The sequence below is a fragment of the Malurus melanocephalus genome, unplaced genomic scaffold (assembly GCF_030028575.1).
Source record: "Malurus melanocephalus ecotype Western Australia unplaced genomic scaffold, MMel_1.1 scaffold_23, whole genome shotgun sequence".
Lineage (NCBI taxonomy): Eukaryota > Metazoa > Chordata > Aves > Passeriformes > Maluridae > Malurus > Malurus melanocephalus.
Genome location: NW_026623255.1, coordinates 1,127,826 through 1,146,858, shown reverse-complemented (window position 1 = coordinate 1,146,858; position 19,033 = coordinate 1,127,826). Strand labels below are relative to the sequence as shown.

The window sequence follows — 19,033 nt, the reverse complement described above, 5'->3', positions numbered from 1 at the left end:
AGTGCCTGCCATGGGGGAGAAGTAAGAGCTCTTATCACACAGTCACTGATGGTGTCACAATGTACCCTCCCTCCAAGTATCAAAAGACATAGATAAGAACTACTGCCAAACCCTCTTTTCTCCACGCTAAACAGTTCCAGCTCTCCCAGCTTTCCCTAAYACAAAGGATTCCTTCATATCTTAGTAGCTGGATTCCCTCCAGCCATTTCATATCTCTATTGCCTGGAGCTGGTCCCAGTAGTCCAGGTGTAGTGAAGGTTTTCAAGACACAAATGAACATGCTAGATAATCTCATCTAGGTTCTCTTTTTCACAAAATATTGGGCCAGATGATCTTTTGAGTTCTCTGCCATCCTGAACTTTCCATGGACTTGGGGAGCACCAGGACCTCCAGGTCCTCTTCTGCAAAGCTGCCTCCCACATGGACAGCCCCCAGCATATATYGGTGCCCAGGGTTGTTCCTGTCCAGATGCAAGACTTTGCACTTGTCTTGTTAAACTGCATCAGATTCCTGCCAAATAATTTCTCCAGCCTGCTCAGGCTCCTCTGGACAACCCTCTGGTGTATCAGCCGATGGGCTGTTTATCTACTGACTGCCAGTTACCACTTTTTCTAAATCACTCACAACTGTGGTCTCATGAACAGCCCATCAGATCTCTTGAAGGGAGCACTGTGCAAAAGTACGGAGGGCTCTGGACCAAGTTCATCAGGGCACAGCCAAACTCAGCAGCTTTGTCTCACATAGAACAACTGCAGCTCCAGGGAAAGTTAGGAAACTGATGGTGATCCCGGGAATTAGGGCACCAAGACAATGCTGCAAACCCTGAGTCAGCAGCAAGGGACCAAGTGGTGCAAGGCAAAGAAGGAGAGTCTGCAGATGCGGAGCTGCAGCAAGTGAGAGACACTGCAATGGACCTCCTCAGAGCAGGTTCAGTTACACAATGCTTAAGAGCCACTGCTTCAGAACACAACCCSTTGCTACTATGACTCTTCCACTCTACATGTTTAGTGATCAAGAAACAGAGTTCTAACTCTAAACCAAAATTAATGAAGTTAACAAGACACTGCTCTGTAGACTTCGAAAGGAAATAAAAACAACATCCCAGTATTTTTGCCAAAGCAACTAGTAGAAAATGTTTTTAGCTTTTGGCAAAATGAGAAAAATTAGTAGTTTGTTTTGTCATTTAATCTCATAGAAATTATTTTTTCTACATACCAATTAACATTTGCATTTCTCATTAATCCCTTTATTCCTATTTCATTATACTATCCAGACCTTTCATGTTGCCRGAAGGACATCAAAATTAGTTTTTGGTATTGTCTTTCACTAATTGAATAGTAGGGAATATGTTTTTGTGKTTTTTTTACAAACCAAGTGATTTTTTCCTGGCCCGTAACTTAGCACTTGAAAGGCACCCTATCCTTTTATTAAAAGAACTGACCTTCACTGAGCCACTTAAGAGAMTATGTCCCTATTTTGCTCAGTTACCACAGAATCTTCCATTCTGTGATGTCATCTGCGGGACAAACAAGACAGACAAACACARTCTGGAAATAAGCCTCAAAGAAAGAAAAACAACCTAGTATAACAGCGCAATTTTTAAAGACCACTTTCCTTTTCAAAAAAGCAACTGAGGCAAAATTATTTTATATCTCTTTTAGCTGTCTGCAAGTAAAGTATTAAGCCAATTACATAAAACTCAGGTCAGTCTTGTTTCTCAACCACARAAGTTCTCAAAAGCATCAAAATAATTGAGTAACTGGTAACATAGGTGTCCTGAAATTATTTCAGGAACCGTAGCAGATTATAAGGAACACCATAAGAAGGGAAAAAAACAAAGGGAGTGAAAACTATAATCAAGTGTATAAYTAATACCACTGATATGAGAAAAGATAACTAGTAGAAAGACAATTTGCAAAAATATGTTGATAAATAGACCAACTACACTGARTCATCCTAAAGATGAGCAAATAACAATTCTTCTATTAACACAATCATGGGAATAGTTCATTTCTTATGACAACTCCAGCAATAAAAAAATGTAGTATTTCTTATTTATACAGGCTATTGATGAAGAACCTCATGCRCATGTTAAACATTTTTATGGCTTAAAAGAATAATCAGGGTGATGAAAAAAAATCTATTTTTATCCTTTTTATTCTTCAGTTTTTGCATGTTCTTCCTAATACTGAAAATATTAACAGTATCTATTCGTGGCAGGGTATCTTTAGGCAAGCAGACAACTGACAGCCTAATTCYAAACATAAAAAATATCTAAAACACTAGCCTAAATATATTTCAGTCTGAAAACCACACTATCATCATCATCTTCCTAACTTGAATCTTGCATAAGCATTGCATTTCTAGAACAAAAAATAAATTAAAATCCATTGTTATTATAGGTATAGCTAGATAGAGCTCACATTCCTTCTTTATCCTTTGTGTGGCACACTTACCCATTCCAGAATTACAATGCAATTGGTAATAAGGACTCTCAAGACTGAAGATCTCCCAGATTTGGAGACCAATGACATTGGCCTGAAACTAAGTGCTGAAACGGAAAGACTCTTTGGAGTACTGTAAGAATAAGCCTGAACTCCACTGTCCCTTTTGTGAACTAACAGACCAGGGGTAAAAAGTACCTCTTACTCTTTTTTTACAAGTCTGTAACAAGTTTGGGAAAAAAAAAGAGTTCCTCTTTCCTAGTATTCTCTCAGTATTCCTTAACCATATACCAAACTAGACAWAATCTGGAAAACATTGTAGAGAGGTCTACCTGTAAAAGATTTCCCACCACTCAATTGTTTCTTTCTTAAATTAGTGGTCCAAATAGCCAGTGGAACTGAGGCAGAAATAGATAAGGATTAGATGGGACTTGTTTCCCTGTCTTTATGAGAATTCCAGGAGTTGTCAATATAAATAATTTTTAAAAAGGAAAATACTGAAGAAGTCTGGAGAATCAGCTAAACCATACAACAAACCACGATGCACACCATGTCATTCATTTTGAAAAAAATCATCCAGAGCAAAACAGAATGACTGTTCCCTTCGAGAAAAAAAAATAAAAATCTCTCCTCTGTGGGAATTCTTTTCTTTGAAGAGAAAAGGAATGTATATTTTGGGCACAGATGTGAAGGTACTTTAAGCAGCCAGAAAGAAGTGATTTCCAGTGGTCCACTCCAACCCACTCTAGTCGATGAATCTGTGACTCACTTTATCATTTAATCCCTTGCTTTTATCATTGTCTATTGAAATATTCCAAAACTGTAAAAAAAGCACAAGAAAGAGAAACCACTCTCATGGAAGAAGAATACATCCCAAGGATACTGTAAAATAGGTATTTAATAAGGACAGCAATGGTGAGAGAAAACAGGGCACAGTGTGTCTTTTTTATAGYACCTGCTAATCCTTTTGTAGCTCTTTATAAAAATCACTTATTAAAAAAAGAACAGGCCACTTGGGAATGAACTGTTTGCCTCCAAAATTTTCCTCACCGAAGGCACCTCTGCTTTTAAGGAGTCCTGGAATGACATCTAAGCTTTCAGAATATTGAAAAATGGGAGTAGCAAAAAAAAAAAAAAAAATCATCTTTTCTCACCAGGGAAACTGTTGCTCTTCATCAGCAAAGCTGCCATCACTGTTGACACTTCTGCTGAAATAGATGAATGCAGAAAACATTTTAGAAGTTTCACTTCTATAGCAATCACAATAGATGGCAAGGCACAATGGTTGGAGGAAGATGTAAACAAAACTGAGCTTCCTTATGATTGCCAGAAATTATTCCTTGCTTTCCTGAGGCAACATGCCAATACATTCAATCTGCTTCAATTAACAGATCTATTCCATTACAACTAGATTGTTATTTGTAAAACAGAATTGCAAACAAAATGGCAAATAACTTTTCCCCTCAAAAGGTCCTTTTCTCTTTTTTTCCCCCAGTACCTTTATAAAGCAGTAGTGATTTCATTAACACTGTTCATTGTTTTCTTCAGTCTTTGGGACAACAAAAGAATGTGACATAGAAAGTGAGCAAGTCTCTTGCTGGAATAAAATGCCTCCCTTCTGTTCTCTTTAAAATAAATATAACAGCATCAACGTCAGGAATCTGCCATGCTATTTTGGCATTCTCTACTGTTTCCCCATTACTAGAAAACCAGTTTCATTAGGAAAGTTATTTCTTTACGCATATAAGAACTGTAGGGAAAGGAGAGTAGGAAGTTCCACACACCTTCTCCTGTATGAAGTGTACTATTTCTACAACCCTTTTGTTTAATTCCTGAAAGGATTTTAAATCACTTCAATRCAGAACTGAGACTGACACAACTGCTTCATATAGAGAATGACAGTATTCTCCGTAATAAAGGATTTCACATTCCTTTAAGAATCCTATTACTCCTGAAATGGAACATACTTTAAATAGAAAATACCTAGAAAATATCTATGTAACCCTATACAAGATGCCTCAACTATCTATAACACAGAACCAGAAGCAATCTAACCCTACAATCATCCAGTACCTGTAAACATATTCTACCGAGAAAGATTGCCAAAACTCACTGCAATGACACCCCTGTGGCTCTGGAGCCTTTTAGATAAAACTATGATGTGGATCAAATTCAAAAAACTAAATGGAAAGCTAGGTTTGTGGTACCTTTCAACTGCCTTGTCAGATGAAGCATGACATCTCTGAACCCTAACACGCATAGAACAAGGTCTGCCTGACTTTGTAGTATCACACACAAACACTGGAGCAATGTGTTCACTGTTGCAAGTCTTAGAAAGGAATTACAACATATGAGAGCAGCTGAGATTATCCATGACCATCCCATCACAAAATGGCATGAACTGCTTGGGCTGATAGAGATAAGAGATCTTTGTTGCWAAAGGGAAAGAATTTTGTGTTATGCATCTTGCAGCACTGCAGATATATCTGATACTCTAAGCCATAAATGGTGCCAGGAAGCCTCACTTGGGCAGCATTGACAAAAACCATCTCTGACTCAAATACATAGAAAGCACCCTATAACCTATAGGAGAGAAAAAAAATGTGCCATTCAGAAATGCAGATCTTGAATTCAACACAGAAAGATGGAGGACCATTATATTCCTCTTCTATTTTGGAGAAAACTAGTCAGAACAATATTGGAAAACAATTTTTGTRTTATCTTATGGCCACTTGCAGAGCTCTTGTTCTTATAAAGAGAAGTGTATAACTTTGAACAGACAAYAAGCATATTTAATGGGTTAATTGTTCAATTATACCTGCAAAACTATGACTGAGAAGGGAGGCCATTCTTTSCAATTAGTAAAAGCATCAACTGACCCTTTCCTATTAAAGGCACTCGGACACCACCAACTAAAACAGCAACCCAAACTTAAAGCATGAATGAAAATGGCAGGATGCAYATTCCACAAAGGAACTACCCATTTCAACTGCAACACTAAAGTACTTCACACCATACCTCTATTAAATAAAATTCAAAGTACAGTGATTTATGTAGTATGATAATTCAAAAAGTCTTTACCTAAGATGTTATAAGAYTACTGATTTTAATGGGAAGAAATTATTTTGCAGTGAAAACAGTCTCCTCGGTGCTTTACTTTCCTTTTTTTCACCTACATTTTTCATCRCTGCTCTTATTTTCTCATTCTTCCTCCCTCCATACTCATGGCATTTTTCCTTTGCTACCACAAGTCTTCACTCTTTCAGAATTTTTTTTTAAATCCTGTTTGCAGTTTTATATAAAGGAGTGCTATGATAGCTCTGTCATGTATAATTTACTGTAACAGCCTCAATGGACAACATTCTCTAAACTACTTAGTGCTATCATCAAGTTAGTAAATGAAAGGCCTTTCATTTTATAAAATTAAGAATATAATCTTTAATATCAAAAGTGCTTAAGAATATCCAGGGAAATACCTTTTCCTTAAGCACACAAACATGCTAGAAAGAAGATACCTACTGGCAAATACATATTTTTAAGAGAGAACAAGTGTTTGTAAGGATGTGTTTTTCACTCTTTGTTGTTGAGATTGCCAGAGCTATCAATGTTATTAGCACAAAAGTGTCGTTCATCTGACTACTAACGCAGCATCTGATACACCGACTATAGACAATGCCACAGAACTATTCCTCCCTGTGCAAGAATTTAGATCTGAATCAAAAGAAAACCAATCTGCTTAATTGTGAATTAAAGAATGGATATGATAGTCCAGGTTCAGTGAAACCAGACTGCAGGCACGTAAATCTCATTAATCTCTTAMACGTATTTGGTCATTAAAAAAAAGGTCACCAAAAATCTTGCTTTTATTGCCAACGAGTTTAAGACTGGTTTTGGTATATGCCAGAACTGAAAGCACAGCTCTACTCATGTTGAGCTAYGTGAAGAAGGTATAGCACCTTAAAACAACAGGACTAAACTGAAAAAGCAAGCACATCAATTTTAAACTTGAGAATTCTACTAGCAAAGATTAGAAGACTTAGTTTTAAAATGTTAATTATCAAACAAAATAAGAGTCATTTCATATCAAAGAAATTTCTATCAACCATTTTTACAAATTAAGTATTTTGAATGCAGAAACTTCCTGAAAGAAGAAATGAACATTTTTCGAATAATCTAAACACAGTTTCATTTTAAAGCATATGYAATATTCTCATCAAATTCCATTAATTTTAAGCATTTTGATACTTGCACAATTGAGTATCTAGGTAAAGGGTTGTGTGGAAGATGCACATTACCATACTTGACCAGTGCTGACCTTTCTCCCTGCAGCTGAAATGAAAATTTTCCTGGTGTCCCTTTCATGGAGTCTTCACTTCCTGATCTGCTGACATRCTCATTACAAATTAATTGTCTACTTTCATCATTAAATGATGTGTACAACTTTCGCTCTGCTAAGCAGTTATTATTACTTCTGTCAAGATTATTCATCATCATAGTTGGTTCTTCAAAATCTAGCTTCTCTTCATCTGAAATAGTCAAAGAGAATGCATTTTGTTCAAGTGTTCTTATTACAGCTTGTCATGTTAAATTATCAAAATCTGCTTGTATCAATTTAAAAGGTGAGAAAGCTCAAGAGTATTACAAGCAAGGTAGTCAATGTCTTCATATGAACAGCATTCCTTAAAGTCTTTTGGTTTTGTGTTTTAAAGTTTAAATACTTCTTTTTTTTTTTTTTATTTCCCTTTTACCAATAGGTGGATTGTCCCTTGTGATAAAAGTGTTTGTACTTCAGGACCTGAATATTATGAAGGAACTCAAGAAAAAGGTAGCTGTTAATCTTGTATCTTGGTATGTACASACAATAAGAAACTCCACAAAACAAGCCTCATGTAAACATTTGCATGATCCCCAAAGGGGAGAAGAGACCAGCTCAGGTTATAACTACATTAAGTTCTCAACTTTCTCAATTAGTAAAATCAACTTGTAAAGGCCAATGGATTAAACTACATGAAGAGGYACATTATATGAAGATATATTTATAGAATAACTACGTAATAATGAAGTTTATTATTTCTTGTATGATTTTTTTTTGCAATAAGGTAAAAAATTAGATATTCAGTTTATCATGTTAAGGAACAATCCCAGAGAATGTAAGAATTGTCATTATTACAAACGAGTCTTCTTCATTAACGACAGAGTACCAGCAYRYTTCATTATGAGCCAACATGCAAGAAGCCAAGATGCCATTTCCCATCTGCAAGAAAATTACTTTTAAATCCCACATTTAGTGACCTTTATTAAGTCTCCACTAATGAAACTCTTAACAACAAATACGATGTAATTGGAGGCCTGTCAAGACATATCATTCCTTTTTATTCCTCCTTTTATGCTCAATAATCCATCAGGGAATCTCCTTAGATGATGGCATCYCATTATCTCCTTAAACATGTCAGCATTTAATGTTAATTTTACTCACTGAAGACAACTTTCAGTAAAATTCTGTTACTTGGAAACATACAGGAAAAAGAAGCACCTGTGTAGCTTTCAACTTGCTTTCAGTAGTGCAAGCCAGCACCATTATGGGAAACCACAGCTTCAGAACTGCTTTAATGCCATTTAAATACTTCCAAAACTTACACTGAAAGGACATGCAGGTCCTTTAATATAATAATTCATGTAATTAAAAATACTAAAACTCATCATGTGGTTATTATTCCAGCAAATTATACATATCAAAACATTCTTACTCTGATCTGGAGGAACTACTTCAGAAGAAAATAAATTTCCCAGAGAAGTTGCTCTAAACAAGCCTTTCTGAGCATTGCTGACTTTTCTAACCTCTGCAGCATCAGCTGGAGGTTTTGGAAGGAAAACAGAAGAATCTTCATCTTTTGCAGAACTGATTAGCATTGGTTTCTGTGACAAATATAAAGAAGACTTTTAAACAAAAGCACAGATAATCTCATTTTCATAGAAACAAAAATTAAAAAAAAAAAMMAAAAAACAAATCAAACCCACTTAATTTCTAACAAAGGGCTAAGTTCAAAACAGAAGTTACATTGGCTTGCTCATTAAGAAATTTTCATATCCAGAATCTAATGATATCATTCCACCGAACAAACCAGACATCCATACCATTATCACCATAGAAAGCCATTTAAAAGCCAACATTCAGGGGTGCAGAAAACAAAAACTAGCTTGAGTAGAACAATTCAGAATTATTTATTCCTCGTAAATAAACATTTAACTACATCTGCAGCAAGCTTATTTATCAAAGAAAATATTGTGCCAGGCTATTGCTAACAAGTCTAGAGATACATCTATTCTTTGATTTGTTTTTGAGCATTAAAATAGTACTTCCAAAACACTTCAAATATGCTCACATCATAYGTACTATTTCCTATCACACTGAGACAAATCAGGCAGATCCAGAAACATGAAAGTCCTAGTTTTATGTCAGTAYCTTGCATCTTACAGGATGCGAACAAGCCCCTGAACCTCTAGTACCAAACACTTGTTGTGCCTTTGCCCTACATAAAAGCACTGATCTCTAAGATCAATACCAATTTCCTTACAATAAAGAATCCACTAGAAAGTCTCCAGCTGATCCTTCACAGCTCTCCACAGTATTAGCTGAAGAAGCCAACAGGAGAGACCCACTCCCCACAACCACCATGATTAATACAGGCTCTTCATTTACAGTGTATATCCATTGATAAAGCAAAAAGGCCGGTTTTGCATTGGTCAGTAGTCTTCTCCAATTTTTTTTCCACTCTCATGTGGGGGTGTAGGCTTTGGATAGGGAGATTTGYTTGCTTTGGTGAACAAAAAATCTTTGGGTACATAGATACAATTAGATACATGAAGCTTAGTTTACAGAGAATTAAAGCCTTGGAAAAAAGACAGAGAAGAAATGACATTCTTTACGATAAAGGGCTTTGCATACAAAAAAACCCTGAGCAGAATCTGTGTCTCAATCGCTAACGCTCTCACAAACAAAATAAATGAAAATTTAACACCAATACTTAAATCCAAATGTATATATATTTAATCTAAATAAAAGTATGCTCAGAATTTTTAAACTTGATTCATATAAATATATTACCTTATCCAAATTAATGAAGTATAACATTTTTTGGATTTTTCCCCTAATTTCCTAAAGAATGCTTTCCTAAAGAATTTCCTGAAAGTTATTGTATGGAAGGAGCAATGCATACAGCAAGCATATTTAACTATTTTAGCATGCTCTGTTCTCTCGGGTATTTAACAAATGGTCGTGACTTAGTCCTATATTTAAAGATCAAATATTAAAAAAACATGAAAGAGCAGATACACTCATAAATCGAAAAACATTCACAGTTTTCACAGAAGGAGAAAAGAGGTTTTTTAAGGACCTCTACTTTTCTTGAAATAAACTACAAGCATGATATTTTACAGAAATGTAAGCCAAATAAAAAGCAACCACCTAGTTACTTTCCAGTTACTTATCACAGAACCACAAAACAGATGAGGTAGGAAGAGACCTCTGGAGGTCCAAGCCCCAGGTTCAACTACAGCCACCTAAACTCAGTCGCCTAGGACCATGCCCAAGAAGCTGTTGAAGATCTCAGGGCAACCTGTACCAAGGCTTCATCAACCTCASAGCTGGAAAAATGTTTCCTGAAGTTCAGAGGAAACCTCCTATCTCCCAGTTTGTGCCCACTGCCTCTGTTCCAGTCCCTGAAAAAGATGCTGGCCCCATTCTCTTTGCACCTGCCTTTCAGATATTTACATTCATGGATAAAATCCTCCCTGGTGTTCTCCAGGCTAAATACTCACATTTCTCTCTGTCCCTTCATCACCTTTGTGGCCATTCATCAGACTYTCTCCAGTAGCTCCATGTTTTTCTTATACTGTGGAGCTCAGAACTGGATACAGCACTCCAGGTGTGGCCTTACCAGTGTTGAGTAGAGGGGAAGGATCATTTCCCTCACCCTGCTGGCAACACTCCTCCTAATGCAGCCCTGGATACCATCAGCCACCTTCTTAACAGCAAGAGCACGTTGTTGGCTTATGTTCATGAACTTAATCTCTTTTAGTAAACTTACACAAGAAAGCTGACTCAAGTAACCATCTTCTGGTTCTTGTTAATGTCACTTAGAATCATAATGGAATACAGTAGTATTTAAGCAGTTTAACTTATTTTCAGATTTCTTTTGAGGAAAATTGACAAACTGACTTTGTAAGTCTCAGACTAACGTTACAAGTCTCCATTTTTCCCCAATGTCTTTAAACCATTTATTTTCACAACACTACWGAGACACACATTTTTGTATTAATACTGCATGAATTATTTCCAGAGTACTTACATGACCCAGTGGGCTTAGACGAACACCAGAAAGTGGTCTTGATTCAGCCAAATCAAAACTGGATGCATGAAGACTAACACAGAAATGAAACACAGTAAGAATAAAGCAGGCCCAGTTTTTTGTGATCAGCTGGGTTTTTTGATCGTGTGCTTCTTCCCTTTGCCAAWGAGTATGAGAAGAGGGAAGAAAGAAAAAGTGACAAGCACTTCACACTAACAAAACTCCACATAGAAATAATATTGAGGTAGTGTAAGTTTTGTTTGAAAATGAGCATTTCAAATTCAGGACCTAAAATTTTACATTTAAAAGATCTGAGAAGTAAGATTTAAAAGATCTCTGAAAAAAGATCTAGCACCTGTAGGTTATATGGAAACAAGCAAGCTTTCATGTGTTCTAGAAAAACAGCTGAAGACTATCTCAATTAAAAGTATTCAACTGTCTTAAGAAAAACACCATTTTTTTAAACTATTCTCCACATAGAAAAYGAGTGTAATGACTGCCTCTGGTAGCTCTAATCCACGGGAACTTCCTGGACATGTAGATTAGCACCAACAGTAAGGATCATTAGAGGAAGGCAAAGGATGTGATTAGGAATACAGATTAACACAGGGAAAATAATCACCGGAAGCATAATTACAGAATCAAATCTCTTGCTGCTAAAGGATATTTGAAAAAAAATCTTAAAGTCACAGTACCTAAAAACTGAAGCAGGTCTACTTTGAGGACATTGTGAGGWTCGAGACCCAAAAAGTTTCCTTTGTTCATCTGTAGGTGTGAATGGTCTTTGAGTTCTTACTGTTCGTAGAGCATCTCTGGCTTCATTTACAATCTCAGCACTGGTCTTAGGCTTTGCCACTGACAGCCAGTAGAATGGCTCTGCTTTTCTTCTGTTTTCAATCTTTGAAGCTTGCATTCCTCTGCAAAGTATTGCACAGGAAGAACACTGAAAAATATATGTGAAAGGCACAAAGTATTATGCTAGTTTAAAATTACAAACTATTAATTCATCACTGGTYATGCTACCACAATGCAGTTAAAAAGAATAACTCAATCCTAGACAGAGGTGAAATGGAGGGAAATAAAGTACATTGATATTGCACTTCCCTCTCTTTTCCTCACTTCTGTAGGAAAATACTCGAGAACAAAAAGTATCTGACATGGAGAACCTTTTTGACAGGGCCCTAAATAAATCATTGTGCTTCATRGGCCAGATGCGGTCCTTCACAATTCCACAGAAAATCTTTTTCTTGACACCTGATTACTTAGGAAACACCACTGCCAAAACAGGAATTCAATAATATGCTGTAAAGAGATAGTTTTTTTCCACCTTAGGAAAAACCCAATATATATTATCGACCCTTACCAAGGGCAGCTTCCTAATATGTCAAAAAGGCATCATTATCAGTTATCAGCAATTGATAAGCAGAGACAAGGAAGAACAAGCAATCAATTTTTTTTCCTCTGAAAGAAATTACTCCCCAAGCACAYGCAAAGAAAGATAACACTAATATAWGTTATCAACCCAGACTTCCAATCAGTGTTCTGTCCTGCTGCATCTGCTGGAAAATGCAGTGGGCAGTGAAAGACTTGCCCCATCATCCCTCAGGCCCTGCACAACCCATCACTATCATGGTGCAGTTCTCTGTGGATATCATCCTTGTCATTTCACAGCAAAATCATCATGAGTCTTACACCATCCAAAATTCCTCATCTGCTTTTCAAACTTACCTAAAAAGAAAAATACGTTTCTGCACTGTGATTCAGACCATCTGGTAACTTCTATTCTCTCACAGTTTATGACAATGAACTGACAGTAGATCAGACACCATCATCTTGGTTATTTCTAAACTATGGAGTAAAAAAAATCTCTTATCTTTCGTTTCTTAGACCAACTCTTCCTGTTCTGCAGTTTTACTTTTCCAACTGCTTCTTTCTTTGACAGCCTGCACATTGTTGCACACCCAACTCTTTCAGAACTACCCAACATAAAACTGGATGCTAAGGAGAAGTGCACCAGCCTCTTTCACTAAATATTAATTAAATAAATAATTATATAAGTATTAATTGATGCATAATTAAAAAAACGCAGGAACAGATAAGGAGCCTCAGACAATCAGTGTTTTTAATATTTCCAACTATCATACTTATTACTGATCTTCACTGTGACTGAATTTTGTCCTCTATGCTCCTTATTCTTCCCTCTATTACAACATGATTTAAAAAAAGTGAGGAGTTCCACAGCAGTTGTCTGTTTGGAGAAATTACATAGTCAGTTCTCACTAAAAAAAGGAAAGCTGACCATCATTCCGTGTTYGCCCAGCTACTGGGAGCTGAAATTYTGATCTCAAGTGGAAGGTCTTCTCTGTAGGCCTTATATCTGATAGAGCTGGGAATGGACATGTGCAGTACTGAGAGTTGAACTTCATGACCTTTGTGAGTCCCTTCCAATTCAGTATATTCTGTGACTGTGTCATTTTGATTCCTGATCCCAGCAGGAGGCAGACAGAGGGAATGCTCAGTGTCTATGGGGACAGCATAACTGGTACACACAGATCTTATCTCTCACTAATGTCACCATTTCTCAAGTAGCCTTTAACTTACTCAAGTGAAGAGCTCCTCTGACTCTCCACTGAAAGGTAGAAGAATATTGCAGCACTGTCTGAAAAGCCATACTTGGGCTCTTGTCTTTATTTCCCAGTTGTTTACGCCAAAAGTCTGGTCTTAGCTGCATAGGAAGATTTAAAGCAGTAGATAGCAATACAGGATCCACACATTAGTCCCAGCAATGTCCAGAAGCAAGACAGCTGTACCCTCACAGCTCTTATCTCAGTTCAACGAAGATGAGAGAAGCATGACTGACTACATCAGATGTGGCACCACTCTGGCCCCACCATCATCTCTGCCAYCTGAAGACCAGTGTTATTAAATTGCTAAGGTGCACAGTGTACTTTCACTGCATAAAAAATCATCAATACCTGAATATATGGCCCTGTACTCAAGCTGTGAAAATTCTGGTCTCTGACATCCAAATATATGTTCTGTCTGCCCTAGCAAATCTCTACAATAGTTAACACACAGGTACAGGTTTAGTAAGAATCTCAGAATCATCGAGGTYGGAAGAGACCCTAAAGATAATCAAGTCAACCCTGTACTACCCCATAACCCCTAAACCACATCAACCAGCGCCAAATCCACACACCTCTTAAACATGTCCAAGGTTGGTGACTCCGCCACCTTCCTGGCCAACCTATTCCAGTGCATGGCCATCCTTACAGGGAATTTTTTTCTAGTWTGTAATCTGAATCGCCTCTGTCTCAGCTTAAGGCCATTTCTTCTTGTCCTCTCGCTGCAGRCACGGTAGAAGAGATGGGCCCCTACCTAACTACAAGCTCCTTTCAGGAATACGCAAMTAATAGCTACTATTAGACATAATCCTGAAAAGCAGCAACTTACCAAACACAGCTGATGCGCTTTCACCCTGGTGAAATTTTGACGCGTAGAAATAGCTATCAAAGAGAATTAARTACAAAGTTACGAGAGTTGAGTCCACAATACTCAAGAGAGTAAGGTTTCCAGCGCAGCCGGAGGACAACACGGCCCAGAGGAACTCCCCAAATAAGCAGCACCTGTGGAGTAAACGCCGTCCCAACCCAAAGCCGGCAATCAAATCTCTCTCCCGGGCACGGGAAAGCTGCCGGGAGGCGGCAAAGAGGGTCTCCCTCTCCGGCCGCTTTGCAAAGCCTCCCGCCCCACTCACCGCACAGCCCTGCGCCCCCAGCCGGTCAGGCTGCACCCCCGGGGAGCAGCACTACGGCCGGGAGAGCACCGGGCGCTGCCCGGGGGACTCGGCCAGGACGCGCCACCGCCGGGCCCCGGTGCCGCTCAGCCGCCCGCCGTTCCCATAGCAACCGCGGCACCGCGGCGCCGCCGGGCAGGGCAGGACAGGACAGCACAGGGCCGAGCCCGGACCCGGACCCGCCGCGCTCCCCGCGCCGCCGCCGCCGCCTCACCCGAGGGGCCCAGGGGGACCCCGAGGCGCACGCGCGGCCACCTGCGGGCGCGTGCGCGGCGCGGGCGCTGCGTGCCCGGGATGGCGGCCCCGAATCCCGGGAGCGGGGACAGCGCCAGTGAGGGATCSTGCCGCGGCAATGGCCCGCAGCACRGAGGGCTCCTGGTGCAGGGCGCTCCCCCGTGGCCASTCCTGGCCCACGTTTGGGGAGGGCGCGGTGGCGGCTGGCGCAAGCCCAGGGCACAGGTGGCAGAAGTTACTCGGTGTGAYTTGCTGTTGATGCCGATTTAGGAACGCTGAACACAGATACGGGGCCCAGTTTAAACAGGAGACGTTGTTTATAATGCGCAGGGTGCAAGGTGGAAGTTTTCCATAAATCAAGCACTCAGATTCTCAGAAATTTGCAGAATCATAGAATTTATCAGGTTGGAAAAGACCTCTGAGATCATGGAGTCCAACCTATGACCTGGCATCACCTTGTCAACTAAGGTTTGACATTAAGTGTCACCCCCACTTTCCTTAAACACCTCCAGGGACAGTGACTCCACCACCTCCATAGGCAGTGCATTTCAATTAAACTATATACACATTTTATCAAGTAAAATCACAATTCATTGACAAGTTCTATTAATTTGTATTTTCACTTCTACTGGTTTCATGATTCTCTTGCTTCTCATGCTAATTAGTGGTCATGCTCAATCTTTTTCTTTTGAACTGGGGGGGTTGAGTTGGTGGTCCCTGGTGGTTGAAATCTCCCGCTGCTGGAATCAAGAGGCCATGAACTGGCATTGATTCTTTGCATGAGAAAGGGCAGGGAAACTATGGCCAGACAGGTGACAGGAGACACAGGAAGTGACAGYAGACAGACAGGTGACACAGCAGGAGCTGACAACTCACAGGAAGACCCCAGAGTATTTGATAAAATCCCAGGTGATCCTTTGTTCAGGGTCACTCCTYTAAAGCTGTGATGCCTGTTTCACCGATAAGGCAAGATACCGTTTCCCAATCCCCTTATTCTCTGTAACTCTCYGGGCAAATTGTTAACTATTTCTGACTCTTGAGATGTCAGCATCATTGCGATACCTTCTCTCTGAACTCAGATGTAYGGATTCAAAATGGAGACGTTAAAAGTTTTCCAGTAAAAATCAGGGGTCTCAGACCCCTGGGTGTAGTAGCAGCCACAAACTGCTGTCCCATCCCTGGGTCACTCTGGTCAGGCAGTGAAGGTTGGATTGCTCACCTTTTTGGCTCCCTGCCAGGACAGAAGTGCTACCGCATTTCCCGCTTGCCTCCTGTTCTCTGGAAGGCTAAAATATGGACATTTTCACATCAGCTGTAGCAGAACTTCACACACATGGGTCCCACAGGCCAGAKGGCTTTGTTGGGGTGGCACAAAGGGGTCACTTTGCAGTGACTTCTCCAGGCTGCCTTCTGGTGAGGTCCCACCAAAAATACATCCACCTGCAGGTTTTGGGGTCCTGTTGGCCAGGTGCACCGGATGCTCAGCTGAACTGAACAGCTTCTCACAATGCCTCCTGCTATTGCAATGGGTAATGTGATCATGGCCCGTATCAGAAAATCTCCAGACATGTAACAACAACAAAGACAGGCCTTTTGTGGCAAGTGGGTTGTTTGTGACTGAAGAGGATAGTCTTCGTTCACTATCTCTGAGTGTGTTCTGAAATTTATCTAAAAACTGCCGTAGGAGAGTAGTTATTACCTCTTTGTGAATAATAGAAAAGCACAACAAATACAGCTCCATCTGACCAAGCTTCTTCCTTTGTTCCTTTATTATATACTTCAGAAATATATGAAAGCACTCTCCAAATAAATTCATCTTGTATATATATTTATATGTAAATATAAATCTCTCTCTTACKGACTTAAAGTTCCTTTAACTAATTGCTTGCTAACTTTTTACTTTCTCATACAAGACAAGAACCCTGTGGATATTTTAAATTTAATTTGTCTTTCTGATTTTTATTATAAGCTTTGTTACGCCACTGTCTTCTAGAAAAATACCCTCTTCCAGTTCCTTTTTTGATTCTGACAGGCATTATAATAGCASTAAAAAGATCTTCGTGTGTAACGCTACCTGGTTTACATAACACATGCCATTATCTCTGCTAGCTTGTCCTTTATCTGTAATTATTAGGCATCTAGTCCTCTTTCGTTTGCAGCCAAGCTCAATACCTCAGAAGTAATGAAAACCTTGTTATTATTGTACCCTCTTTCTTTGTATATTCTTCTTTAAAAGCCAAAAGAATGTGTGTGTGTGTGTGTGTGCACGTGCATACATGCTATTTTCATATCATTCACAGTTATTTCATTTTATGTTACTTTCTTCTGAACCTTTCTTTTATTGAAATAATACAAGGGAAGTTTCACAGAAAAATGTGTAGATCTGTTTCCTGGTAAAGCCAGTTTGAATTTCTTTTTACTGTTATCTCATCATTCTTTAAACAATTTAAAAATCCATCCAGTTAAACCCACTAAGCCTTCTTTCTTGGCTTCTTCTTTAATCCTTTTCATATGCACATTATTTCTTCTCTCTATTTTCTAGGTCATGAAATTGAAGAGTTAAACTTTACTCATTTTCTGAGCTTTGGCAATTATAGCAAATATTTCTTTTGTGATCTCTCTGCTATGTCTCAGCTGTAACAACTTTCAAACTTAAATCCTTTMTTTCACATGCTTTTTATTGAAAGAACTCTCTTAGCACCTATTTTAAACACAGGTACATACTTAAATCTTGTTTGCAATAACAGTGCTTTAGGATGGGACTATTATCAAATCCATAAACTGACTTGGTCTAGGCAAGCTAGTGTTTGCTGAAGTGATTGCTAAGGTAAAAGCAATGTGTTCTGAGCATTCCTGCCTAAATAATGAAAAAATACAAAGTATTCGATTATGTCATATCATTCAAATTACTTTTCTTTTTAAATTTTGTTTTATTTGAAAATMATGAGAGAGATTTTTTGCTGGTCCCCAGCCTCAGTTTTTGGTCTGACTAACTTAAATCTGTCTAGAGATGAAACTTTCCTGAATATCCAAACRTACCAGGCCTATATTTCAATGCCATTCAGAATTAATTAACAGTGTTAAGCACTTTGCCTGCCAAGTGTTCATTGATCACATTTGCTGCTTCTAGTTGCTGACCTGTAAAAGCAGTCTCCAGTGCAATTTGAGCAACGCAAGTGGAAATGCAATCCCCGTTTGTCCATATTTCTTTCCTCTTTTTCAAAACAAAACAATAGTCCCACACCCAATCTGGACAAAAGTCTTCCTGYCATATTCAACTTTGCATAGACCATCTGGTATGTGCTGTTAAATAAGCTGTGTGTTTTTGTATCACTCGCAGATCATTGCAAAGGCAGGTGGAGCAGTTCATTTTACAGCAGTTAGAAACAACCCCTCTACCAAGTGGCCTGATAAGTTTTAATAAAACAAGTTTATGAAGATCTCCATTGCATGCAGCAGGGAAATCTGTCATAGGAAAGCGTGCTGGGTCTATGATGACATAACTAGTTGGTGGGTAAAGGAAGAGCAGTGTACACTGTTTATCTTAAGTAAGTTTATCTTATGTCTCCCATTCCATCCTGACAGACAAACTGATGAAGCATGGGCTATTAGGGTAGATACAAAGCTGCACAGATATTTGGCCAGAACTGCACAGTTCTAAGGGTTGAAATTAGCAGCAGAGTGGTCAAGCACTAGAACAGRGCATTCATAGAGCTTGTATGGTCTCCATCTTCGGCAATTTAAAAATCTGATTGAMAACATCCCCAAATAACCTGTTCTAGTTAACTGCTTTGAGCAAGGGCACTGGACAGGATGGTCTCCAGTGGTTCCTTCGAACCACTTAAATATTCTGTGATAGTTGTTTTTAATTTATTAAAATCTTATTCAGATTTAGCTGAAATTTTAGATTTTGCAAATTGCTGTTATTAATCTCTAGCTTGCACTGCTTAGTGTGGTTCTTGCAAACTCAGGTTCTTACCCTCTCTCTGACCAGCTGCTGATTCCCTCCATGCTCAGTTCTCAGCCCTCCAGCCAAAAGCTGAGATTTCCCACTGAAGTTGCCCTGGCTTCCCAAGTGAAATACCCTTCAGTTGGAATGTTTGTGCTGACACACAGCATGCAAARACTTATTGTACCAACTAACTAAGCATTGTGAGCAATCTACCAGCTGCACATCCACTATGCAATTTCCCTACATCTGCTTTCATTGA

General features: G+C 39.0%; 1 protein-coding gene across 2 annotated transcripts in view; it reads right to left on the bottom strand.

The window, feature by feature from the left end:
• ARMC2 (armadillo repeat containing 2) overlaps positions 1 to 11,793 on the bottom strand; it is a 58,515-nt gene extending 46,722 nt beyond the window's left edge. The window contains exons 1-5 of one of the 2 annotated variants that reach the window (XM_057390148.1): positions 11,488 to 11,793; positions 10,793 to 10,865; positions 8,192 to 8,360; positions 6,760 to 6,970; positions 3,599 to 3,649 (exon numbers count right to left, since the gene is read on the bottom strand). In XM_057390148.1, coding sequence (XP_057246131.1) covers positions 3,599 to 3,649; positions 6,760 to 6,970; positions 8,192 to 8,360; positions 10,793 to 10,865; positions 11,488 to 11,705 — 722 coding nt within the window. In that variant the 5' untranslated portion in view covers positions 11,706 to 11,793. The remainder of the gene's footprint in view (positions 1 to 3,598; positions 3,650 to 6,759; positions 6,971 to 8,191; positions 8,361 to 10,792; positions 10,866 to 11,487) is intronic. The other variant, XM_057390149.1, reaches the window with a different exon arrangement.
• Between the last annotated feature and the right edge of the window lie 7,240 nt (positions 11,794 to 19,033).